The 19,657-nt window shown below is 33.8% G+C and overlaps 1 protein-coding gene across 2 annotated transcripts in view; it reads left to right on the forward strand.

The window, feature by feature from the left end:
* LOC123549777 (beta-hexosaminidase subunit beta-like) overlaps positions 1–19,657 on the forward strand; it is a 31,798-nt gene that overhangs the window by 9,501 nt on the left and 2,640 nt on the right. Inside the window, exons 1-12 of one of the 2 annotated variants that reach the window (XM_045338159.2) lie at positions 1,294–1,852; positions 5,909–5,990; positions 7,488–8,009; positions 8,332–8,447; positions 11,868–11,978; positions 12,527–12,628; positions 12,867–12,972; positions 13,707–13,911; positions 14,690–14,806; positions 15,989–16,079; positions 16,830–17,001; positions 18,951–19,038. In XM_045338159.2, the coding sequence (XP_045194094.2) occupies positions 5,912–5,990; positions 7,488–8,009; positions 8,332–8,447; positions 11,868–11,978; positions 12,527–12,628; positions 12,867–12,972; positions 13,707–13,911; positions 14,690–14,806; positions 15,989–16,079; positions 16,830–17,001; positions 18,951–19,038 (1,709 nt within the window). In that variant the 5' untranslated portion in view covers positions 1,294–1,852; positions 5,909–5,911. Of the gene's footprint in view, positions 1–1,293; positions 1,853–5,908; positions 5,991–7,487; positions 8,010–8,331; positions 8,448–11,867; positions 11,979–12,526; positions 12,629–12,866; positions 12,973–13,706; positions 13,912–14,689; positions 14,807–15,988; positions 16,080–16,829; positions 17,002–18,950; positions 19,039–19,657 lie in introns of those variants that run through there. The other variant, XM_045338158.2, reaches the window with a different exon arrangement.

Here is a 19,657-nt window from a genome sequence, read left to right on the forward strand (position 1 = left end):
CATAAGAAAGAGGGCATAACTTGTCCTTCCTTTACAACACTGGAGACATATATGGAAGTTTTAGTCCAATATCTGCGTTAGTTTCCAAGATAATTACTTGCATGCAAAACTTTAATCAGCTTTTTCTAAGTTTAAACAGTGGAGCATAACCTGGCCAAAGTTCAAGTAAGAGTTGTGGAAGTTGATGCTATGTCCTTCACAACATGGAAGACATGTTGGAAGTTTCAACCCAGTATCTGCATTAGTTTCAAAAAATATAACTTCCATGCAAAACTTTAACCCCCAAAAAGGGGTCTGACTCAAGTAAGAGTTATGAGGCTTGTGATATGTTGATATGACCTTAATTTACAGACCCAAAGAAGTTTTAACCAAACATCTGCATTAGTTTGGATATACTAATTTGTAAAACTTAAAACTGCATTTTCCAAAAGTGGCATGATTTTGTCAAATGCATATTAGAGTAATGGGACTTGATCGTCTGCGGTTAGTTAACGATCTTAAAAGTAAAATTGGGTTTCAAAGCAATATGTCTATAAATGAGTCCCATAATTTACATTATATTCGATCAAGAGATATCTAACCTATTTGGTAGATCTTATGAGTTAAACGACTTGTGTGAAATTTCAATTCAATATCATCTGCGGTTATTGAGATAAAGACTTGATATAATTGCACCCAAAACTTTACCACCATGTTTAAAGTGTTAATGCATTCGGATACGATCACCCGCCATTCCCAGCTTCAGGAGGTGGGTAGCATTCGGGTGACACATTACACGAGTTATACTCGAGTAATACCCAGGGTGACTCGGGTTAGCTCGAGTATGTATGCCGAACGCGCCCACAGTTGATAAGATATATTACTTTTGTGAAATACATGGAACATGTGGTGCAGAGGTAGATCAATAACTATACTACAATAAGTAGGATGGTATAGGCGACAATGAAAAAGATGGGTTCAATACAGTGATAAATTGAGTACGTTGTTCCTGTGAGTCCGCACAGGAAAAGAACAGATGAAAAGATCTATAAACGTTGCTATCAACAGACACCCAATTTAAAATTCAACAGCTTGTCTATTTTTGCGGAAACTATTATTGTAAAATTGATTTTATTCCCATAAAACAATGGGAAAATATATTCCGTCAGGAATGCTCTATTCTACCCTTTATTCTGCAGTACCAGTATATCACTGACGCTTAAATATCTAATACGATGTCCGTTGAAGCTAACGTGTGTTATTTGGGGCATTTAAAAAAGCTTTTAACTTTCGTTGACATGGCATGGCTGGTTGCAAACAGTCGTTCCTTACAGTCTTTCATGTCAGTATATTCTCGAACAGTCAGTAACTGGTCAGAAGGGAAGTACGCGGGCTAGCATCCAACATCATAGGAAGGATAAATGATGTCTTGTTATGTTTTGTTTTGTTTGTGCTATTAATAACTTGTCGCCAAAACTGAGTAATTTTCATTACAGAAAATTTTCAGATCCTTGAGTAGGACGCATTTTAACTGATTTAGTAGCAAGTAACAGCAATAAATAATTTCCATAGGCCTTTTAGATTTTTTTTATTTAATTGTTGCTTTAATGTGCGAGCACGAAGCTAACGGCTAGTTTACCTGTGAAATATTTGTGCATGTCTAATTTAACACGTTAACGCAATACACACTTCAAAGCAGCAGTGTTGATGTTCGTAAACTGACGTGCACGCCGGCCAGGGGCGGGCCTAAAAGCCGCAGGGTGTTAAGCATCTACAATGTTTAGTATATTTAATTTATTTACGGAAGTAGATAACAATCAATTGACACACACAGTGAAATAAAGTGGATGTTAGTGTATCTGGATAGATCAATGTATTATTTTGTTATTTTAAAAATATCCTGTACGCTTATCTATAAATATTCATCAAACTTAAAAGATATTCAGCATTTACTAGTGTGCGCCTTTCTTCCTACTGTGCCTCCAGTAATGCAGTCATTCAATGATTTAACTTTTTTTTATTTACGTAGCTATTTATTTATTTATTTATCAACTTTTGTATCTTATGAGCCTGAATATGAATTTATTATTTAAAAAGTAACTTCCCGAAAACACTTACTACAATTTTTTTATAAAGTTAAAAATAATTATCGGCCTTATTCATTAAAATCTGAAGATAAAGTATTGTTTTTATGCTCTCTGGACAATAATAATAGATGGGGTATGTAGTTTCCGCATTGTCCGTCAGTCTGTGTATGACCGTCCCATCTTTGTCCTGATAACTCCAAACTCATTTAGTCAAACCGTTATTCAGTGAACATATCATTATGAAGTGAACCTAAGTATATTGTCAGGACATGAATTTACCATGCTCGGTTTAGGAGTTATGACCCTTTTAGATTTTGCAGAATGCTGTATACCAACATTAATGTACGCCTTGTAACTCATCCTACAGTTTTCAGTGGATCTGGAAGTGAACTTGCGAGATTGTCAGGACTTGTCACTTGAATGTACCATGCCCCATTTAGGAATCAGGAGCTACGGCCTTCTCAACTTTTACAGAATATTGTATATTGCACAATATTGCTGTAGGTCTTGTTGAATAAATCCTGTTACAGTTTTAAAATGATCTGGCCCAAACTTACAGAAATTTATCACTTGGGAAGTGAACTTGCGTATATTCTCGGGATATAATCTATAGATGCATCTTGCCTAGTTTATGAGTAATGGCTCTTTGTCTGGTTCAAGAGTTATAACCCTTTAAAATTTTACATGGGTGAAATTGTCACAAACGCCATCCCCATATAAACGTACTCCAACTCGCCATATTCACCAAAAGAATTAATATGAAGATGACTTGTAGTTTGTTTTTTTTTAAATCGGGACCCAGAAATAAACGCCTCCTTTTAATGGTTCCGATAAAACGAAGTGCCGAGCATTTTGATAATTTTATTCAGGAAGTTTGATGGAGTCAATGTGGAAGGTCACGGATGTAATATTCTTTTAATCACATGTTAACTTTTGCTATCGAAACATCAAAAATTCTACTTTCTTTTACTGTATAATCAAGTTAATTTGACTAACGTCTCCTTTACTATAAAGGACGTCGACGTCAAGGCTTTATTACACTAGTGTTTTATCATTTTTAAATAATGGCTCTATTACACTTCCGCGACGTCAAACATGTGATTAAAAGATTAAAAGGTGTTACATAATGATGCTAGTCTCTGTCTGTTTTCATTGTTAAACAATCATAATGTATCAATATATATATATATATATATATATATATATATATATATATATATATATATATATATATATATATATATATATATATATATATATATATATATATATATATATATATAATATCAACTGCCCATTACTGTCGCCATATATGTATATGTATGTGTTTGCCACATGGGTCGATGACCTACTGGTGTTTATAAAATAAAATCTTAATCTTAAAAAATCATCTTAAATTTATAATCAGATGTTGTCAACATTAGTTGCCAACTTCTAACGTAGCTACTGACCTTTAACTGACCTTTTAAACACAAAACGCCTCCACAAAGTACAACAATTTTATATACTTAGGTAAAGTTCTGTTTGATGTTCATTCCTTTGTTTTTTTCATGTCACCGTTCTTTTTATCTCAGCAATATTAATAACTTTCCATGTCAGTTGCATGTTAACATTTCGTCTTCTTTCTTAACTGATCCGATACCATTAGGATTTTTAAACCATTCCACAAAACTGTTCTAAAACTATTCTACCGTCCTAAGAATAGGCTGAACACCACTAAATCCGGCTGTTCTTTATTTCATATAAAATGCACTTACTTTATAACGGTTTTTCGACATTTTCTAGCATATCAAATTTTCAGAAACTTTATTCCCATAAAGAACTATATCGCTACTTTAGAAAAACAAAAAGAAAAGGGGGTGTTAACTTTTATATGAGAAAACTACAGTTCTTTAAATACAACCCGTTGAATTTACTCCTTTTCGCTTCTTTCAATTTCTCTTTTCGAGACGTTAAATTCTTACGCCGCCATTTTTACCTAGCATGCGATAGGAACATGCCGATTTCAATAGAATGCAAAGGGAAACATACTGAAACGCGATAGAGTAAAAGTAAACACGTTGCTATGGAGAAAGGCACTAGGAAAGGAAAAAAGATTTGCACTATTTATATTTGGACTATTTGTTTTGGTTGTGATCAGCCTAAGACGTTTCTCAAACCATTCTACAAAATTATATCCTTCTAAGACCTTTTATAACCAATTCTACAACCATTCTACCTTCCTAAGACCCTTCTGTAGTGTAGACGAGATGGACTAATCATGTAATATTATTTTCTTTAGAACCAAGTTCCTTGCATTTCATCATTCCTTCTTTATGAACCATTTCTTATTCCACGACAGACTTACACCCCATTCATTGTTTTTTATTATCATTTATTAATTTCATATATACAACTGTTGGTACATCTCCTGTGTACAGGATATCTTCGGGAAGCATACTTCAGAAACTCCTGCTTCTAGTTATGCTTTCATTTGATAAAATCAGTATTTGAAGTGACTTTGAGACTTTGTACTTGTTTATTCTATCGTTAATATGAGTTCTTCATGGAATGGTTTTGATCATAGGACAGAAATTGTTTCGTAATTGTCTAATATAATATGAAAACATCTCGCGTTAAAATTTAATCAGCTGAGGAAAGCTGTCTGTCTGAAGAACATGACATTATCTATCTATGCATAGCGTTATAGGACATGGTTTTATCAGATTGTTGCGGAATTGCGGAAAGCCATAAAACCCGTTGAGTTGTGGCATAAAGTCATAAGAGATTAGTTTTGTGTAAAAGCTAGTCAGCTATCCGTTCATTATGCTAGTGTTCACCATCATTGAGACTGAAATATTTACGAAGTACATACCCGGGTATATACTATCGACCAATAACTCAACAAATACTTTCATTTAGAAAGAGGCTCTTTTGGGTTATATATTGTAACAGCTGGTTCCCAGATGATTCCCAATGCATTTGCAGTTGCTTGAAGAGAACGCAAGGTAAATAACGCTTCCATGGGATTTGGCATTTCAAGATGGGGCGGAATGAATAACATTCTCCACCACTCAATATAGACTGTGGCATATAAGATGGACAGCCAAGCCATAAAGTCATTTCAGATCATTAAATTAATTTGAAGACGGATATTAAAATTCTGTAAATTGGCTCCTGTTCCATAAACTGTAACTGGTGCCTTTATTATGTGTAGTGAACAATTTCCTTTTATCTATTTAGAGATTTTAGAGACATTTCCAAAAATATATTTTACATTCTTTTTAGATATTGTAAAAAAGGGACAAAAATCTTAAAGATTTTTTGCGAATATAATTTCAAAAAGCGTCATACTTTACCAACAGGTTAAACAGTAACTATTCTACATTTTCTTATAAACTGTAGACAAGGCCATTAAATCAGTGGATCCTTTATATTTATTTAATTTTAACAAGTCGGTCAAAATCCTACATTGATGCCTAGCATTCTAAACCATAACAAGAACCGAGTTACCGCAAAACAGTTACCCCAGAGCCAGATATTTCCATCCGCACCATCAACTAGTAATAGATACTTTTTTTACTTACATAAGAACAAATAAACAAAACTTTAAGCACTATTTTCTTATAGTATCGTATGAATTCATAAATTGCAGATTGGGGGTCACCCTATACCTTGGGTGCAAAACGAGAATTTTTAAGCAAAGACACAGAGAAACCCTGTTGCATGCAAGAAACTCTGTTGCTTCAAATGCCGATTACAGAATAAGATTGGAAAATGAGCACAGATTTCCGTCATTTATAGATATGAAATTTATTCTTTGTAAATAGAATAACCTTGCCCTTTTGTATATTTGTTTTCAGAACATGGACGTCAGTGTAATACATTTGCTTGCCATAATGTTTTCGGGACTTAGCGTTTGGGTAAATGCTGAAACTGTTCTTGGTAAGTTTTTTCCATTTTAGTTTTGTTTTACTCCATTTCGGCAAGGTCCATCTGATTGTCCGATTTGTTTTCCTTTTTGCTCGATCTTGCAAGGCAGGATTTTACATAAATTATAAACAATATGCTGAGTCAGGCACAATACCTTGCATCCAAGATGAAATTCCCCATCTAGACGACTAATTTTCTATATTTTTCAGCTCTTTTTAGGCATTTATGGATTTGAAAAATAACTTTATACAAAACATCAGTTCGTAGTCCTAGTCATTGAGGTCACACTAATTATATACAGAGGTCAAAGACCTTGTCCGTGCTTTGCCTATAGCCTTTTTATTAGGGATGGCAACGAATAGCAATTTAGGTATTCGAATATTCGGTCAAGCTTCCGAACGAATATTCGAATATTCGGTCATCAAATGATCAATTAATAAACTCAGAATCTTATGAATTTATCGTACCCTAATTAGCAGCGATCTGCATTAGTTCTACTTTCGTTTACACCGGAAAAGTTTTAATAAATATGTACATACAAGCAGCGTAAGAAGACAAAAGGTCACTTTTCCTAAGCTCCAAGGTCAAGAGTACATTCAAGATGGTGTTTCTTATGAGCATGTAGGATGGTAAAATGAGTTTGTACAAATGGACATAGAGTATTGTTATTATTTTCTGCCACTCCATGCTCCATCGGATCAGGCGGTCGCGTTGGCATCTTGACGCGGTTGCTACGGCGCAAAGACGAGGATTGTCAGATAGGTGCTTTAGTATCTTTGCACGCACTGCTGGCGCTTCAGAGAAAAGATGAAGTTTGTTATACTGGTGTAGGCATGTTGTTGTTCTGGTGTTGTGGACAACATGCCATAACGAAAAGGCGATGGGTTTAATACGCCGTTAATGGCACCTTTTCGTCATGTCTTGTTGTAGTACTAATTATGTTAGCAATTCATTTTGATAATGAAATGAACACAAACATGGCAGAGAGTACACGTAATGTACAAGGTTTGAAAGATTGAAAGAAAAACAAGAGCCTTTATCATTCTTCAATTAGTTTATACCAACATTTAGAAACTGATTTTTGTAAGGTGATTACATATGGTGAATTTGAGTAATTTAAACATCTGTTTGGAACTTGAAAACATCCAGAGTACGCCAGTTAAATCATCAATGCATGTGCTTATATGTATAGGAACCACACTTGTAAGGGTCATGTAACGCTTTTTCGTACTACCTGGACTTTTAAGAAAGGCGTACTGAGTTAACATTTGGGGCTCACACACACACAGGTATATGGACTGCAGTCGAACACTATTTACATGTACTAAAATTATCTGAGAGACAAGTAAAATCTCTTATCCCTATGGTTATTGTTATTTTGCATAAGATAAACGAAAATGAATAAGCAAGTCAGGTCAGGGTTATTAAACTTTATAGAAAGCTTTTTTTAAATCGTAAAGTTAGCCTCGTGGATATTTTCTTATTGTATTGTACGTTTTATACATTCAGGTGGCGCTAAGATTATCAGTTTGGGCAAGACCTACAACGCAAAAGTGCCAGATAACACATTTCAGAATCAATTTCTTGATACACATAGTCAGCCGGTAGCAAACCTGAAACAACACGGCGATAAATACACCTTTGACCTGACAATTGACAGAAGATATGCATTCAAACCGCCTATTCGAAAGGCGCCATTTTCATCAGTTGGCGAACCTTGGCCTTTACCGAAGCATTACAGGTCCGAGAGAGGTGCAGCGCTAAATCTAAAAAAATCAACTTTTAAAATATCTGTGCTCAATAAATCCTGTGATATTTTAACAGAAGCAATAAAAAGGTACAAAGCTATTATAGAAAATCACATAATAGAAGAACAATATGATTTTACATACAATTTCAATGAAAAGATATTCAACGACCATAAGAAACTAGAAGAAACGAAATACAGTCACGTGACAAAGATGGCTGATCTTGAAATCTACGTAGCTGAAGAGGACTGTGGATACCCGCATATTGATATGAAAGAGTCATGTATGTGATCTTTTTTTTTTAGCTTTTCGTTATGGCCTTTTTATCGAAAACATTAATTAATTCATATTTTCTTCTCGATGGCAAAAACTGTATAATTATATTCGAACACAGTTTAGACGCTCTTGTATGAGTTTTACGTGCAACAGTGGTCAAAATGCTTGGAGCTCCAATACATTTTTACCTGTAACTTTTATACCCTTTGACGAAATCTAAAGGGCAAATTATGTTCTTTTAGAACATGACAAGCTTTTTTAGAAGATCAAGTTTCGAAAACTTAATCTGTATACTTACACATCAAATAAACAATTTACAAACTTTTCAGACAAGCTTATAGTCCGTCCACACATAACAAGGCTTACAGCAGGGCAAGTGTGGGGAGCTCTACGTGGCCTAGAGACGTTCAGTCAATTGCTTTTCAGGAAGAGAGATACAGAGGAGGTAAAAACTTGAATTTTGAGAAGAACGCTATGGAAAGCCGGTGCGCCAGGCTAATTGCCAAATGTTCAATGATAAATGTTTAATGCTAAATGCTAATAACTTAATGCTAAATGTCAATTTATTAATGGTAAAAACGTAATGCTTAATACTAAATACTTAATGCTAAATGCCAAATGCTAAATGTCAAAAAGGTAATTCTTAATATTTAACTGATCTGTATTCCATTAACTAATGAATATAAATTTGAATTATTTGAAAGCATATAATGTTCTACTGCTCTAATTGGAAGCAGTAATATGTTCTATCGGTAATGGAAACACTAAATATCAAAATGCAAATGCTAAATGTTAATACTAATTATCAAATTCTTAAAATTCATTAGTTTGAATTGAAGCATTAACATGTTGCACTAGTGATGAAAACATTGGACTGAAACTGTTTACTCTGAAATATTTAGAAGAAAAAAAATTAACAGGTACAAAGTTATGTAAAGAAAGCCAATGACCTTTAATTTAGCGATAAGTATTTTGCTACATTGTTTCGCATTTCACACTTAACAGTTATCATTTATCATTTGACATAAGTATTGCCGTTTGAGCGTCAGTATTTGACCTTTATCATTTGGCAAATAACATTTTGCACTTACATTTTGGTATTTAGCATTTGGCAATTAGCATGGCGCACCGACCTTCCTTAGCCTTGTACGAAGTACATTTCATCTATCGTCACGTGTCATAATTATTTATAGTGATTACAAAGTTACTTGCAATTGACAAAAGTATCAACAGTGTGACGCAGTGTCACAAGTATATACACAATACTAACCCATCACCACTAGCATAATCATTATCATCGTCTAAGAATTATAAATGTGTGAGATTATATCAAAAGAGAACCAACATCCTACATGATAGCATCTTCAAAATTTCTATCATCATCATCGTTATCATCATCATCATCATCATCATCATCATCGCCATCGTCATTATTATTATTATTATCGTCATCATCATCATCATCATCACCATCATCATCATATATCATCATCATCATTATTATTATTATTATCATCATCATCATCATAATTATCATCGTCATTATCATCATCTAAGAACTATATTCGTTTCGACTAACAATTTCTGTGAAAAGTAACAAATATAATTGAAAGTGACTAAAATGCCAATGTGAATTTACTTTCAAGTATTGTACGATGGTCCGCTGCTTTTAACTGAAAGCAGTAAACCTGTTATTACTTATTTTAATGGATGTATTGATTTTTGTTAACGTAATTGTCTAGGTTGTACAAAACGGTTCAATTTCCAGGTAATTAGAAATGATCAATATTCAGTTATGAGGAGACAACTTAACATTCAACGATAAAGAAATATCTTGTCACAGTTTGCTGCACAAAAAAGTTTCGCCCGATCTGAATAATTTTTTTTACCTTTAAAATCAAAGTATTGAATTTCAGATTTCACAAAGCAGTATTTTTCCTATTTATACCAAGACAGACAAAAGATATGAAAAACTTTTTTTTGTTATTCGATATTATTATTTGTATTTTTTCAGTCAATTCGAGCTAAAAGCAGAAAAGGCAGTAATATTTTCCGGACAGACATTATCATATAATACAAATTTTAGTTTGGTATTACTGCGCAAGACTTTATCTTTTTTCTGTTTTTCTGTTCAGTTTTTCATATTTTACTATCCATCATAATATTTTCTTAATCACTTATATACGTTTATACGTTTTATAAAGCTAATTCGTTAAAAAGTTTGATTAAAATCAATCAAAAATGAAAGCGATGCAAGTAATTGTCTTGAAACAACTAGATTCGACCCGATTAGCATACGAAATATAGACGATGAAGATGTCACTGATAATTTACCATATTCGGCCTGTTTAGCAAACGAAAAATGACCAAAGGCCATGAGTTTTGTAAAAATTGACAGCCATCTGTTCTTATTAAATAATATCTTGTTGAAGTACCATACCGTCAATAATAAAATAATAGACCTCCGCACCACCCCCCCCCCCCCCCCCCCCAAATATTTTGGAAAAGAGATATAACTTGCAGTCTAATATAACATTTACTTAGCATCATATAATTCTTTTCAGCCTGATTTCTGATTTGCATTTGGCCTTCCCTTGTATTCTGACTTGTCTCTTTCCGTAGTGTGAGTACTGAAATCTGTACGCGCCACGCCAAGGATTGTTTGATTACATTTTATAAAAATAATATATCATTGAGCGCAACCACTACAGTTTGAGCATCTGCAAAATCCACGTAACTATTAAGCCTGTTTACGCATGTAAACGATATATGTATTTTTTTTCATTGTTCATTCAAGGGAAATAATATTTCCACAACTTTATATCACAATTAGACAAATGCAGCGCTAATTGATTGTATGTCCAGGGCTTCAACAGAAGAATGTAAAAAAAAATGGCACACTTAATTAGAACAATACATATTAAGACAGTTCAGTGCCTAGTCGTATGTGTATCATCAGAATAACTCAATGATTGCTAAAACATAGAGGCTTGAGGGGGCCTATGGCCCATTTGGCCCCTGTACAAGGCTTTGAGGCTTTGTCATGAATAATGCACCGGGGATACCTTGCCGCCCCCCCCCCCCCCCCCCCCCCCCAACGCCGGTCAAAAAGGTTGCCCCCCCCCCCCCCCCCAAGTTAAACTCGCTCCTACGCCCATGCAATATTAATTAGTTTATATGCTATACCCTAATTTTCCTGCGCTATTATTTATTGCAAAAATACGTATATTGGCCAAACCGGTTGATACCAGTGTTTTATCCAGTCTCAGTAAACTAAACACTCTCGGGAAACAGCTTAATATTAATTATTTAAAACTCAACAGAGTGGTTCTAAAGAAATTACTATAAATCCACTTAATCTGTGAAATAATAAATAATGAACTTAAAGCTAATGTCATTTAGAGTCACTGATAGCAGCAATTTGAACAAACTAGATAGAAGTATTTACATTTGAGCAAATTTGAATTGGGTACCAGGTACAACAAATAAACAACTGCCACGACCTTTTAGTTATTGAGTGAACAAACCTTACATATGTATGTCGTGCTTTGCCTTGTACATGGATAACTATAAATCTTCTCAGCAAATAAATAATGTATCCGCCCTGTTCTATATATGGAGGGACTTCCGTAGCTAAGTGGTTATAGTTGATAACTTCAAATCACTTGCCCCTCACCGATGCGGGTTCGAAACATCGTTTTGGGTGCATAATTCTTCGTGTGTGGAAGCCATCCAGTTGGCTAAAGGAAGGTTGATGGTTCTACCCATGCCTGAAATAATGTTTTCAGAGGCACGTGATGTACTTTTATTATAATCCTTTTATACATAACGTATCATGTGTGTATTGTTTATATATTTACATCAGGTGTATTCAAGAGTGACAGAGATTGAGGACGAACCTCGATTTCCCCACAGGGGTATACTGATAGACACAGCAAGACATTTTATCTACAAAAACACCATCAGAGATGTTCTGGTAATTTGATTTTAATTATAACATAAAGTTTGTATTCGCCTTAGGTCGAATGATGTAGCAGATACTGTTATTGATTCAAATTATTTTAAATGATAACAGCCTCGCTACTACGTGCGTAGTCTTCTGGTATCGCTCGTAAGTGGTCAGTAGTAACACCATTTTCGGTTTCATAAACATGTATTTTTAAGCTAATAGGTGGATTCTGTGCAATCTACATGTTATTTTCAAGTGCATGTTCACAGAACCGGACAGGATGTCATCCTTGACCGCACAGTTTTAAACATTTGAGTTACATACAAATTTACAAACATACTCTACTATTGCACATGTTTTTGAGTGTTCTTGTAGTAGTAGTAGTAGTAGTAGTTTTTCAAAAAAATCTTGTAAATTTCTCTATTTCATATTATTTCTTTATTTCCCACAAACGTCTTTAATCATGCTTGTATAAAACCTAGTGCATGTATATATGTATGGTAGATAATGCATGAATTTGATAAAATTGACTAAAACAATGTATGAGTGTAACAGTGATATATTTTTTTTCTCAGGACGGCATGGCATATAACAAGATGAATGTTTTACACTGGCATATAGTCGACGACAACTCATTTCCGTACAAGAGTGAAGTATTTCCGAAACTCAGTGAAAAGGTTCGTACCATTTTATGCATTACAGGACATGAGGAAACTTGCTGCTTAATAACTTTAATCTTGGCTTTATAAATGTTGACCTCTTTCGATAAATGAACTTTTGTAATTTTCTTCACATCTCTTGAAACCCAAAACAGAATGTTGGGAAAACATCATGTTTAAAAGGCTGTAATCTGCATATGTTCGAATAAAGTAATTTTTAACTGAAATGAACTGTACATTTTTTCCTTAATTTAAGGGTGCCTACCATTCAACCTTGGTGTATACCATAAACGATATAAAAGAAATTGTGGAGTATGCGAGATACCGGGGGATCCGTGTCATACCGGAATTCGATACACCAGGTACGGCTCTTGACGGGTTATATCAGAAGTTAGCCATATCATTTTGTTGGTTGCAGGTTTAGTGTATTTCTGACAATCTTTATTTTATTCCGAATCACATCCAAAGGATGTTCATGTGCTACACAAAATAGGCCCATTCATGAACAATGCGGATGAATTATCAATGAACAAGCAGTTCTTATTCAACCTGTATCCACTCACACTGACCATTTAGATTATATAAGATCTATCAATGATAAGGTATTCCAGCCCATGGTTACATCACAAGCTAGGTCAGGCAGAGTTCATCTTAGAAATGAGGCACATTAAATTTGTATTTGTTTCTCATTCATGTATATTCATAGACTGGCATTTAAACAGAAAATAAATCTACCAAAAACCCGCAATCATCAGACATTTCAAGGCTTTGATTTTAAAGAGAAACGTCTGAAGAAGCCTTGATATCTGACTGTCTATGATGAAATGTTTTATTATTTTGTCATTTATTTTTGCCGAACAGTGAAGTGTTTAACAAAATGAAAATTCAGTATTTGGAAACAAAAACAATTCTTTATGTATTGTATGTTTTTGTCTTTCATTTTTGCATCTAACATTCAAGAAATTCCACTGTTTTCTTTCATACTAAGCAGAGAGCAATTGTGGTATAATACTGTAAATAAGAGTCCTGCAATAGTGCATGGATTAAAATTAATTCACAAAATGCAAATATCGTTTTTCCTTTGTTCATACTATAGGACATACGTTTTCCTGGCTTGGATACCCGGAAATCAAAAGCACATGTTATGTTGGCAACGTGCCAATACAGGGACCGATGGGGCCAATAAATCCAGCACAGAATGAAACGTACTCCTTCTTGGCGAAATTATTCAGCGAGATATACAATGTATTCCCCGATAATTTTGTGCATTTAGGCGGAGACGAGTTACACAGCACATGCTGGTATTGTATAAATCTTTCTTTCTTATCTCGGATCCCTCTTTCTTGCTTAGCACAGGTGCCTTTTTCATTTTTTCCACATGGCCCCTTTCTTGTTTACCACAGGTCTCTCATTCTTGTTTACCACAAACCCCTCTTTCTTGCTTACCGCTAGCCCCTCTATCTTTATCACAGGTCCCTCTTCTTGTTATCACATGCCCTTCTTTCTTCCTATATTGAATAGTGTTTCTTGCATGTGACATGCGATCAAGTGGTAGTTTGTGATCATGGTAGAGCATTTTGCGATCAAGGTCTTTTATTTTGCGATAACATACGCCGATGTGTCTTCACCTGATGAATTACAGTGTTAACGGTCAAATCAAGACAAGTTTTACAGATGCCTGATTGAAAATTGGCCACAACTCTAGAGTAATAATAAGTTACAAGCCTTGCTGTATATAAGATCCATGGTTGTAGTATGGCTATAAAATATGTTCCATTCAATTATTACTTTTAGATGAAAGATTGTAAATAATTCTGCAGCAGCAATACATAACATATTGTATCATTCAGTCATAGAGCGTAGCTTTTATCGTTGTAAAATTATAGCGGCAAAAACATTAATGAGGCGATCATCTTTTCAACTGCCATAACATTAGTTTTAATCAAATCTAGGATTTCTCGTATCTAAAGCCACTTGTGCCTAAAATAATTCAATATTAAGTATATATACGAGTTATTTTAGATATTTTCCATTCATCTAAGGTTTTGCAGTGTTGGTACTTACCTTTCTAATTGACAGGGCGACAAATCCTCAGATTGTAGCGTTTTTACAGACAAACGGTGGTATCCCTGCATATGAGGCAAGATCAAATGCTGCCAACTATATCAACAAGGCGATAGGATACTATTTTAAAAGGTAAGACCTTTGACTAAAAGACAGTCCATGTTATTGAAATTAGAACTTGTTACGTTATAGTGTTTGACTTAGTTACTTTCAGTAGTTACTAACATTTGTATATATCGTGTAATGCAAAATGATTGGGTAATGAAATTGCTACCGACTGGCAGGTCGGGCTGGAGTCCCTTTCAGCTTTTTTCTTTCGGGTTCTCTGGAGTAATGGTGATGACTACTTATTTATACAATTGCTTAACAAGATATCTAGGAATGAACAATGGATAGAAAATTGATTTCAGTATTGCAGCTGCATGTGTGAATGCATAGTTTTGTTTTAGTATAGTTTTTTTGGGAGAATATATTATTTTAACATTTTGTCTAAAAATGCACTCATCGACCTCTGCAAAATTCATATCCTTATTCACATCATGACGGGCGTCTTCCTCCGACACAAAAATGCATCCATAAATCAATGAAAATGCACAAGATTTCACTTTGTCGGTCAGCCACATATAATGAATTAACCAACACTTGTCTAATTGTTTCGTAACTTCTTAACACACATTTCTTTCGTTTTACTAAAAACAGACCACAAAATTTACAAATTTTGTGAATGAGACCTCACAAGTGCTATATTAGTGGATACGTTTATGTGACATATTTCAATAATTCATTTACAAAACACGATGAATTAGGGAAAAAATGTTTTGTTACAACGGAACACAAATTGGATTATTAATTCATTTGAATAAATGGTCAGTTTTGTGAAAATTTAGCTGTTTTTCTTCGACAAAAACGGTTTGTCTAGACCGAAAATTCTCGGGATACTATTAGGCCTATTTAAGAGAGTTGTTGAGACAGGTTAGTGAATTTAAATACTATTTATGAATTGCGCACACATTTACGTTTAACAGTCAGTATATATATTTCATATCAATTATTTTCTAATGTATCTTTTGATTCTTACCTTTTGTTTGTAGTTCTGGAAAATTAAAAGTCCATGATAGTTTATGCCTGGTATCTTAACTGTCTATACGTTTGGGTTTGCGATGAAAAAAAGAGATATTTGTAGTTTGAAACAATCTTGTCAATAGGTTAAATATTTGTTAATTTCTTTTCAGATTAAGTTTTGTTTTATTATATTAACTTTTGCCATCTTCATACGTTATTAAAGTTAAAGTGTTTTTAAACTTTTCGTTTAAGGTTGATATCAACTCTTAAAACAACAGCCAGCGAGAAACAACAGAGAAAGTCCTTTATCATGTGGGAAGACGTTTTAAAGAACACGGGAGATGTAAGTTTTATTTGATAATTCGACGGATGAAGGAAAAATTGTTTTGGGGTTACTTTATTATTAGCAGATGGAAGTTTTATCAAACCTCTATAGCTTTCTTTGTAAAAAACGAATACACAAGTCACAGTGTCACAATATTGAAAAAAGTTCTGTAAATCTTAAATATCTGTTTCTTTTTTTTCTTTATACAGATATGAGAACAGCAATTGGAATTTGAAATTGATTAACTCAACGAAATCACTTAATATAGGGGAAAAAACGTTATTACTTAAAGCAAGTAGAATTCATTTTAAACGACTCTTGCTAACATTTGTCATAATTTACATTTTTACGTTGCATCATATGGTGCGTCATGATGGCAACCTTTTTGAAAGTCATTTAAGTGAAAACGTTCTTACTCACTGACTGTAAAATGGTAGTGAAATATTGTTACCATCTAACAGATAAGTTAAAATAAATTTAATCCGCCATGATTTTTGTTTTCTGAAAACAAAATTTTGGTAGTGTTTTTTTTTTTCTTTTTTTTTCTGTTTTTTTTTTTAATCTTCATAACTTTCTTATTTAAAAATACCGGGTATGAATATAAATGAAATATTCAATGCACAGGTAAAGAACCGTCGGAATTCTGTACAGGTTTTGAGTATTTATATGTAAATAAAAGCCACATCTTGTACAGAATATATATTATAGATTTTTAGTATTATTTCGCCAGTTGCGTAACTTCTGATCTCGGCATTCTGTGTCAACCAGGTACCCGCCGATTCTATACTGCAAGTATGGCTTGGACGGCAGCAAAATGTGCGAGCCCTGAACCAGCGTGGGTATCGGGCTTTGTACTCCTCCTGTTGGTACCTGGACAGCTACAAGAAACACGTCCTGTGGCCAGAGTACTATAAATGTGACCCGTCACCTTATATAACAGGTCAGTCTTGTAAATCATTGCCATAGATTTCTATTTATCTTTATGATGAACCTTGTGGCATGTTAAAAACCGTTAAAGGAATTTATAATATAGTCCTGGCAGTCAACTCTGCATACATTCTACATTTAGTTCACCCTCTATAAGCACATGTATTTATTTCACTATCTGATTTTGTTCACCGTCCTTAGTGACACATAAATATACTCTATACTGATGCTATGTAACGAGAAACATTATATTGTTTAAGTTACTGGAAATAAAGAATATGTTCTGTTCTGTTCTGTTCATCAAAAAAATCCGGGGCTGTAATGATGTTTATATGTTTATGACTAGTGTATGAAACAGAGGGCACTCTAGTTCCAAAGAGTTCCTTTTACCAATTTAAAATACACTTCCAAAGTTTGAGAATTTATGTATATTAAATTTGCGGTAATTTTGTTTTTGCACCATCATACCTGCAGACGTTTATTAAGTTGCAAGAAAGTCACTAAATATTTCTAAGAAAGTAGAAACATTAACAAAATGTGAAACAAGTAGAAATATCAGTTCACAGTCTACATCTTAATCTGAAAAACATGAAATTGATTAACATTACACCATTTGATAAAAAGGGTTGCCATAGCAAAACAAACAAAATGACATATTTGACTTTTTTAATTATTATTAATTTCTTAATTCAGAAAAAATGATTCTCTGTTTCTGAAAAAAAACGAAAAAGTCATGTTTTACATCTTAAGCTTGGGAAACTATACAGTAAATTATCTTGCTAATCCGCACATAATTATAAATAACGTTGTAAGTATTAAAATGGCTGCTTCCTTGATTAACCATATTCTGAAATTTTAGCTGCCATATCTTTTTTTCAATAGTGATTGGATTTTAAAGCTAAGAATTAGGGCTCGATATTGTACTTCTGATAATTCCAAAGTTCATGTCACGGGAGACATACTGCTTTTGTCTTCGATGTCTCTGTTTCTATCTGTACGTCGTTTGTGTGTCCGTCTACACTTAGCTTGTCCACACATCATCCGCAAAACGACTGGTCGTATTTAAATGAAACTTTACAGGAATGGTTGGCATTTCGACAGCACGCCCCACTCAGATTATTTTTTTGAGGTGTTATGTCCTCTTAGATGTAATTTTTAATAAATTGTGTCCGCACTGCTTCTACTATAGTATTGGTGGGATTGAATGAAACTTTATAGGACTGGTCAGTAGCCAGTCTAGTTGCTCAACTACCGGTGCTGCGGACGAATGATTTTTCACTGAGTTATGACCCTTTAATTATCACATAAAAGTATTTGTAGAGATTTTGCCCGCACTTCATCTCTAAAAACTCCTTGCAAAATTCAGTCAGTGAACTTCAAAGGAGTCGTAGGTGTAAAGCCTATTTGAGTATACCGTTTGAACGTCCCGCCAGATTTTTTTTTTGAGGAGTGAAGACCTCTAGAGGATGATATGTGAAGAAAAAATCCTAATCTGTTGAAGGGGTTTGATTTTTTTTTTTACACAAAAGTCTAAATAGTCCAATTCATTATTTTTTCACTATACATTTCTCTGGATATGTTAACATTTACTTTTTATATCATATTTCTTTAAAAAAGAAACCTTATCAAAATAGATCTAATAAGCATGGACCGATACGTGGTTTAAAAAAAACGTCCATCTAGTACATGTTTGTATACACTTTTTCAATAGCTTGCCGGTCAATAGTAAAAAAACTATTTTTGGTAATTTGTAATTTATATTATAAAATAGTTCTGACTATTGATTAGAAAGCCTTACTACATGAAATAAATTTCGTATTTTTTCTTCAAGTTTTGACATCAGCCGAGCAAAACTTAGTGTTGATTTATAGACCGGTCAGTAGTAAAAACTATGAAGCAGCAGTCTATATAAGGAGTCATGTAATAATTAACTTTCTTAGTCAATATATTTTATGTCTGCAGAGCAAGAGGAGAAAGGGAAAGTTTTAGGAGGAGAGGCGTGTGTTTGGACAGAATATATTACAACTGACACACTAATGTCCTTCATGTGGTAAGTTGATTTTGTAATACATGTACTTCAGTGATTTTTTTGTTAACAAGACTGTGTCATTTTGATTTATTTATCTTGCTGACAAGATTGTGTTTGTCTATCTTGCTGACAAGATTGTGTTTGTTTATCTTGCTGACAATATTGTATTATTTATCTTGATGTCAAGATTGTATTATTTAAACACACTACTTTTAAGTACTGCCTTTATGTTCTATTTTTGCTTCTATTTAAATATTAATATATTAATATAGATTTGATATCTGAGAAAATGATTACTATCTTCAAAGTATCTACCTCATCACAAAATAAACATGTTTGTGTGTACAAACAGTGTGGTCTCGTGCATATTCAAGACCACACTTGAACCACAAGAAAGGCATAAATATTACGATTTCATTAATTGCCGGACAGATTTTGGTGCAAATTGCTACAAATGGACCAGCTTGTGTACAGGAGATGGCGATGGATTGTGCTGGTTTGTTTAAAGGGGAAAATATTAATATATTTCCCTGACTTCACATATCCGCTGCTTCTGTTCTATTCGTTTAAGGTGATGGTGTATTTTAGTTGATAGCTTATATCTAGAGAAATCTTTTAAAAGAATTCAGTTTTTTTTCTG

This window comes from Mercenaria mercenaria, chromosome 6, assembly GCF_021730395.1.
Source record: "Mercenaria mercenaria strain notata chromosome 6, MADL_Memer_1, whole genome shotgun sequence".
Taxonomy (NCBI): Eukaryota; Metazoa; Mollusca; class Bivalvia; order Venerida; family Veneridae; genus Mercenaria; species Mercenaria mercenaria.